Source organism: Plecotus auritus (assembly GCF_963455305.1).
Source record: "Plecotus auritus genome assembly, chromosome: 12".
NCBI classification, from domain to species: Eukaryota; Metazoa; Chordata; class Mammalia; order Chiroptera; family Vespertilionidae; genus Plecotus; species Plecotus auritus.
This window is the reverse complement of record NC_137778.1, coordinates 43,073,839-43,080,782: the sequence shown is the minus strand read 5'-3', so window position 1 is coordinate 43,080,782 and position 6,944 is coordinate 43,073,839. Positions and strand designations below refer to the sequence as shown.

The 6,944-nt window shown below is 53.4% G+C and overlaps 1 protein-coding gene across 1 annotated transcript in view; it reads right to left on the bottom strand.

The window, feature by feature from the left end:
• Nucleotides 1-283: 283 nt before the first annotated feature.
• Nucleotides 284-6,944, bottom strand: part of FRRS1 (ferric chelate reductase 1) — a 28,028-nt gene continuing 21,367 nt past the window's right edge. The window contains exons 10-16 of the mRNA XM_080648086.1: nucleotides 6,198-6,310; nucleotides 5,391-5,477; nucleotides 4,274-4,371; nucleotides 3,984-4,042; nucleotides 3,011-3,154; nucleotides 1,475-1,536; nucleotides 284-1,055 (exon numbers count right to left, since the gene is read on the bottom strand). Of these exons, the coding sequence (XP_080504212.1) occupies nucleotides 963-1,055; nucleotides 1,475-1,536; nucleotides 3,011-3,154; nucleotides 3,984-4,042; nucleotides 4,274-4,371; nucleotides 5,391-5,477; nucleotides 6,198-6,310 (656 nt within the window). The 3' untranslated portion in view covers nucleotides 284-962. The remainder of the gene's footprint in view (nucleotides 1,056-1,474; nucleotides 1,537-3,010; nucleotides 3,155-3,983; nucleotides 4,043-4,273; nucleotides 4,372-5,390; nucleotides 5,478-6,197; nucleotides 6,311-6,944) is intronic.

Here is a 6,944-nt window from a genome sequence, read left to right as displayed (position 1 = left end):
CCCCAGGGAAAAAGACCATTGAGACAAACTAGTAAAAATACAGGGTGTCCCCAAAAAATGTATACACACTTTGAATAATTATAAAATCAGTGTTTATTAAAATACATCCTATTTTTAAAATTGAGCTATCAGCTGGTAAAGTGTGTATACGTTTTCGGGGACACCCTGTAGATGTTGTCATAAAAGACCCACAGTACTTCCAGAGCCCCAATATAGTTCCTCTCCTCCCCTTTTCATCCTAACATCATCCTTGATTTTCCAAATGTTCTTGTTTATATTCTTTAGTGCTAACATTCTTTTTTTTTCTAAATATATTTTATTGAGTTTTTGCAGAGAGGAAGGGAGAGGGATAGAGAGTTAGAAACATCGATGAGAGAGAAACATCGATCAGCTGCCTCCTGCACGCCCCCTACCGGGGATGTGCCCGCAACTAAGGTACATGCCCTCGACCGGAATCGAACCTGGGACCCTTCAGTCCGCAGGCCAATGCTCTATCCACTGAGCCAAACCAGTTAGGGCTAGCGCTAACATGCTTAAACATCTCAGCATAGAAATACGGGGAGGGGGCCGCAGGGAGGTGGGGGAGGGTAGACGGGATCCGTGGTGATGGGAGGAGACCTGCCTTGGGGTGGTGAACACACCAGACAGTGCACACAGATGACGTGTTGTGGAGTTATTCACCTGCAACCTGTATCATTTCAATAACCAGTGTCACCCCAATACATTCAATAAAAAGGTGCAAAAAAAGAGAAATATTCGAGGGTCACTTCTCCTCGGCCTTCCCCTTAAGACTCGGACCTGCACCTAAGGGCTGGACGGCGCATCTCAGTCCACAGGACCCTAAGGGCCAGCCGCCAGAACCCCGGGTGGGCACGGCCTGGTCTCCAACTCGGATTTCCTGCCTCGCGTTCCTCGGCTCGATGAGACCGTCACCTGGCCGGCACCTCAAGGCTGCGGCGGGCTCAGAGGCGGCTGACAGCAGACAAGAGTATGATGAGAAAAGTCACGTTCCCGCAGACATACACGGCTAGCACCGCCTTTTTAAAGCCGTGGCCCTGAAAGGAAAAGGCACAGGTGAAGATGCTCAGTGTCCGGTCGACTGGTCGGCCGTTCAACCAATCAAAGCGTAATATGCTAATGATATGCTAAGGTCACTCAATCGCTCACTATGATGTGCACTGACCACCAGGGGGCAGATGCTCCGACCGGTAGGTTAGCTTGCTGCTGGGGTCCGGCTGATCGGGACTGAGCGAGACGGGCCGGACACGCCCTGGAGCCCTCCCGCGGTCCCTCCCCGGCTGGCCAACCTCCCATGTCCCTCCCCGGCCCCGATTGTGCACCAGTGGGGTCCCTGGGCCCAGCCCGTGCCCTTACGCAATCTGGGCTGAGGGACCCCCTCCCCGCCCCCCCCCCCCCGAGTGCACGAATTTCGTACACCGGGCCTCTAGTAAAACCATAAACAAGAAGGACTTACTTCCGCCTCAGCCATGGTAAAGGGCTGCATAATCTGAATTCTAGTGTCATCCAGTATTTCAACTGCCAAGAGCAAAAACATGTGTTGGTAAGGCCCATGGGTGCGCAGGTGGACACTCGCGCAGCGAAGCCTCATGGGTAGGGTTTGCGGAGTCTGTTCTCCCATTTCCAGCTCCCAGGACATTCCAAACGTCCCCAATAGTAAGGCTCTCACACACCGGGACGGGCACTTAAACATGCTCTGTTTTCTAGGCAATTCCAACCAGATCAAACCCTTAACAATACAAGGGTTAAGTACATTTTTTTCTTTTCTTTTTTTTAAAATATTTTATTGATTTTTTACCGAGAAGAAGGGAGAGGGATAGAGAGTTAGAAACATCGATGAGAGAGAAACATCGATCAGCCGCCTCCTGCACACTCCCCACTGGGGATGTGCCCGCAACCAAGGTACATGCCCTTGACCGGAATCGAACCTGGGACCCTTGAGTCCGCAGGCTGACACTCTATCCACTGAGCCACACCGGTTAGGGCATTTTCTTTTCTTTTTTTATATTTTTTATTGATTTCAGAAAGGAAGGAGGGGAGAGAGAGAGAGAGACAGAAACATCAATGATGAGAGACAATCATGGATCGGCTGCCTCCTGCACACCCCACACTGGGGATCACGCCTGAAGCCTGGGCTTGTGCCCTGAGCGGGAATCGAACCCTGGCCTCCTGGTACATAGGTCGATGCTCAACCACTGAGCCTCGCCAGCTGGGCAGTACATGTGTCTTTTAAACAACAAGCCCCCGCTCTGTAGTCAGCAAAAGCCCCACACATATATGTATTCCTATCAGAAACCAAAAATGCAGGAGTATTCCGCTCCCAAAGCCACAACATACTACATTAGACAACAAAGAGGTTGTGTTTGGAGAAGGCCACCTGGACTTATCACTGGGGGGTCGGGGGGGGCGGTTTGCTGACAACCAGACAGGACACCAAGGACACAGCTCAGACTCCACGCTCGCTGGACATCTCGCCCTTCTCGTCTCTCCACCCTGGGGCTCCAGGGCCAGCGCCCGCCGGGGACAGACCGCGGGGCAGAGTCAGCCCTTCCCACGTGGCTCACTCATGAGCAAGGCCAGCGGCGGCAGCGCCCAGTGAACTCTCAGAAGGAACAGCTGTCTGCAGCCCTGCCCTGGGTTGACTCTGGGCACCCCTGCTTCCTCCGGCTCGGGGTCTGCCCCCAGGCAAGGGGGGGGCTCCCTGGGTACACTGCCTCCAAGCCAGACCAGCGCAGCACGCGTCCTTACGAAGCAGACGTCCTCCCTGCAGCCTGCAGTCCGTCCCTTCTGTTTACCCACAACTTCCCCCCTGACAAATGTGAAAGAGACGGCAGGCAATGCCCCCCCGCCCCCCATCCCCACCCTGAGAACTCGGGGCAGGAGCGTTTAAGAGTTCCCGGGAGCCGTCCCCGCTGAGCATCGGGAAACCGAGCACTCTCCACCGGCTCCCAGGACAGCGATTCCGCGCGGGGGGGGCTCTGCGGGCCGGTACCTTTGCGCGAGAGGCGGTACGTGTGGACCTCCAGCAGGACCTCGGCCCCCACGTGCCAGGCGACAAAGCCCAGCATCGTGTAGGTTTTCCACGGGCCGGGAAGGGCCAGTCCCGGCAAGTCCATCCCCAGGAACATCGCGGCCACTGCGTGCAGAGGAAACATAGCGACACGTGTGTTTCAGTGCAGTCGCCACAAGAGAGGCCACGTGTCTGCACGCGTGCGGGGATCGCGGAGGAAACATGCTCAACGCGTTGATGAGACGAATGCAATCACTACCTAAGGCCCCACAGTCGCTCTGCGTGTCCTAGTCTTGGGATGAGACAGACGAGAAGGGTCAGATGAGAGAGTGTGATCTACCGATTCCCAGAAAACAGGCGTCCGCACTTGGCAGGTTCCCCGGCTGCGGGTGGAAGGGAGGCGAGTACGGAAACCAGGGACGGCTGTGCTCCCCTTTCCACCAGGAGCCCCACGGACCGCGGAAATGGGGGCAGGAGGCAGCTTAGGGACTTGTTGCCATGGCAGCAAAACACGGGAAAGTCAGACCCGACTCTGCAAACGGCCGGCCTCCGGGGAGGCGCCATCCCGGGGAAGGGCCTGGAGACAGGGGCCTGGGACCCCGCCCCCCCCAAGGCCCAGCTCAGCCCCGCTCACAAATGACCCTCCACTTGAGCTCCTTACACAGCTGGCTGCCAGCAGCGTTTATTCTGCTTGCAAAGGCAAACGCTTTTTAAGAAAAGGCTTAAAAGGAAAGTTTTAACGTCATTTTAAAAGCCCTAAGCTTAAAACGGAAATAATGACTTACATAGCTACCTCGAGAAATTGCTTTCTGGATTTCAATGTTTAAGGCTGATTTCTCCTCAACAACCAGTTACTCCGATTACTAATGCACCGAAGAAGCCTTTACGCCCGATTACAACTTGCATCGTGGGCAACCGGCAGTCATATATGCATGTCGGCATCACGGCCACTTACCTGCCACAATTCTAGCAGCTGTCCCCATCCCCCAGTGAGTCCAGTTAAACAGGTGCCTCCTGCCACAACAAAGAAGCGAAAGGTCCTTAAAAGGGACGGAATGACAGTGGATCCCCCAGAGAATCCCCTATTGCCTAGGAATGAGACATCTGAAATCTACTTAAAGCTTTTAAGTAAATAGGATTTATCACTGAATTTCATAAAATGCCAAGTGTTTCCACTTGAAAAGAGATCCGTGTGCCGACTAATGGCCGGCAGTGAGGGGCGCCGTGTGGAAAGGCTGCGAGTACCTGGGGTCGTGTAAAGGTGGCCTCATGACTGCCAGCAGGGGCTGCAGAACCGCCAGGATCAGCACCACGCAGCCGAGGTAGGGGTGGTAACCTGCACGCTGAGCAGAGTGACCCCACGTTAATGTTCTCGCTCCCGCCCTCGATTCAAACCCGCAAGTTAGAAATAATACACATCTATACATTCTTCATGCTTTGCTGTAGCTTTAAACATTGGATGATGGTGATGACAACAGTGATGTTGATGATGACAATGATGATGGTAACGATGACAGTGATGGAGGTGATGATGGTGGTGGTGGTGATGATGGTGATTATGATGACAATGATGGTGATTATGATGACAGTGATGGTGATGATGATGACAATGATGACAGTGATGCTGATTATGATGACAGTGATGGTGATGATGTTGATGATGACAATGATGACGATAGTGATGGTGATGGTGTGATAATGGTGGTGGTGATGATGATGATGGCAGTGATGGTGATGGTGATGGTGATGGTGTGATAATGGTGGTGGTGGTAGTGGTGGTGATGATGATGATGATGATGACAGTGATGTTGCTTATGATGGCAGTGATGGTGATGGCGATGGTGGTGATGATGGTGATGGTGGTGGTGATGATGGTGATGGTGGTGATGATGATAGTGATGGTGGTGATGATGGTAATGGTAGTAATGGTGATGATGGTGGTGATGGTGGTGATGATGATAGTGATGGTGGTGATGGTGGTGATGATGGTAATAGTAGTAATGATGGTGATGATGATGATGATAGTGACAGCGATGTTGGTAATGATGACAGTGATAGTGATGGTGATGATGATGATGGTGGTGGTGGTGATGACAATGATGACGACAGGCACCAATCACTGCGCGTCTCCTTCACACCAGGCACACACTGCACACACGCTCATGCTCCACGCTTGGTTATGAATAACCCACTTTTAAAAATGGGGACCTGAGGATCAGAGACCCCAGTGACGTGTCCAAGGACGTGGTTGTGGTGTCTCCCACGCACAGAAATATCGTTTTGCCCACCACCTGAGAGTAAAACCGCCATCTCCTTTACGCTCAAGTGAATTTAAGTCAACACCAGTTTAAGAGGTACTTACGCTACTCCAGCCTCCTCGGTAGATGAAAGGCAGGACGAAAGCAATGCAGGTGAGGAAGGAGGTGATTAGCATGAGCGCCCGATGCACCTGCAAGGGTGAAAGGACAGTGAGAAGGCAGTTACCTGTGCCAGAGAAAGGACTTGGTGTTACCATGGGGACAGGACCATGGGATGAGATTCCCTGAAGAGATGCTTTTGATTGACACCTGACATGTGACACACGAAAGATAAGGTGTCTTCTGCTTTGTTTTGAGGGTACTAACTGACTCTCGCCTCCTGATCCCAGACAAAGGGGCAACATGAAAAGAAACGCTTCTAGTTCCCTTCCCCCCACAGAAGAGAAAGATGATCTTGACCGGAGAGTGAGGGAGGGAGAGTCTGACACGGATTGGCGCAGCACCCAGAGGACAGACCCCCTGTGGACATGCAGGAAGCAGCCGCGATTTCCCTCTCTGCCCTCTGCCTTCCTTGCCCGTCTGTGCTCGGTGCAGCTGGCCATGCAGGTCAGGGTCCTGCGGGTCCCAAAGTCTATGTCACACAGGGAGGCTCGCGGCCATGGCACGGTCTCCAACCCTGCCCGACCCCTGCCTGAAGCCGCCTCTTTTGTGACCTCTATTGAGGACCTTGTGTCTGTTCTCAACCGGTTAGGAAACCAAAGGGCAAGAAGAAGAAATTACTAGGGTCCCAAAACCACAACAACGATGCCACACACACCAAAGAAGGGAAAGAAACCCACATAGTTCATACGTTTTTCATGCGGCAACATGCCAACAGCACGGAAACCGCAGGAGCCTTTCCCCCCGCCTACCTGAAACCAGGCGGATTCGCCAAAGAGAGGCCTGGACAGAACGGGCTTGAAGAACCGGGCAACGATCACACCCACGCTGACGGTAGTCATCCAGCACACGAGCATCAAGGCCCCTGCGGGGAGAAGAGGCGGCGGTGACCTCACCAGCTGACCCCGCCGTCCTGCCGCGACCCCGCCACGTGCTCGGAAAACCAAACAGCCAGCAAAGCCCCATCAGCTGACAGAGCACACCCTCACACACCCGGCATATCACAGCATTCACTGTCACCACGACTGCTTCCAACAGCCTACGCTTCCACAGCCCCACCACGTGCAAGGCTCAGTCTACCTGCTCCCCGTGCACGAACCTAATGGATCTGTACAACAATCCGATGACGTGATTACAATTCTTATGATTCCCGTTTTGCCGGGTGGGGAAACTAAGGCACAGAGGGGTCATGTAAGTCGCCCCAGGTTACGACGTCGGGATTCGAGCCCACCCTGGCTTGAGCAGCTGCACTCTTTTTTTTTTTAATAAATTTTTTTATTGATTTTTTTTTACAGAGAGGAAGGGAGAGGGAGAGAGAGTCAGAAACATCGATGAGAGAGAAACATCCATCAGCTGCCTCCTGCACACTCCCCAATGGGGATGTGCCCGCAACCAAGGTACATGCCCTTGACCGGAATCAAACCTGGGACCCTTGAGTCCGCAGGCCGACGCTCTATCCACTGAGCCACACCGGTCAGGGCAGCAGCGGTACTCTTACG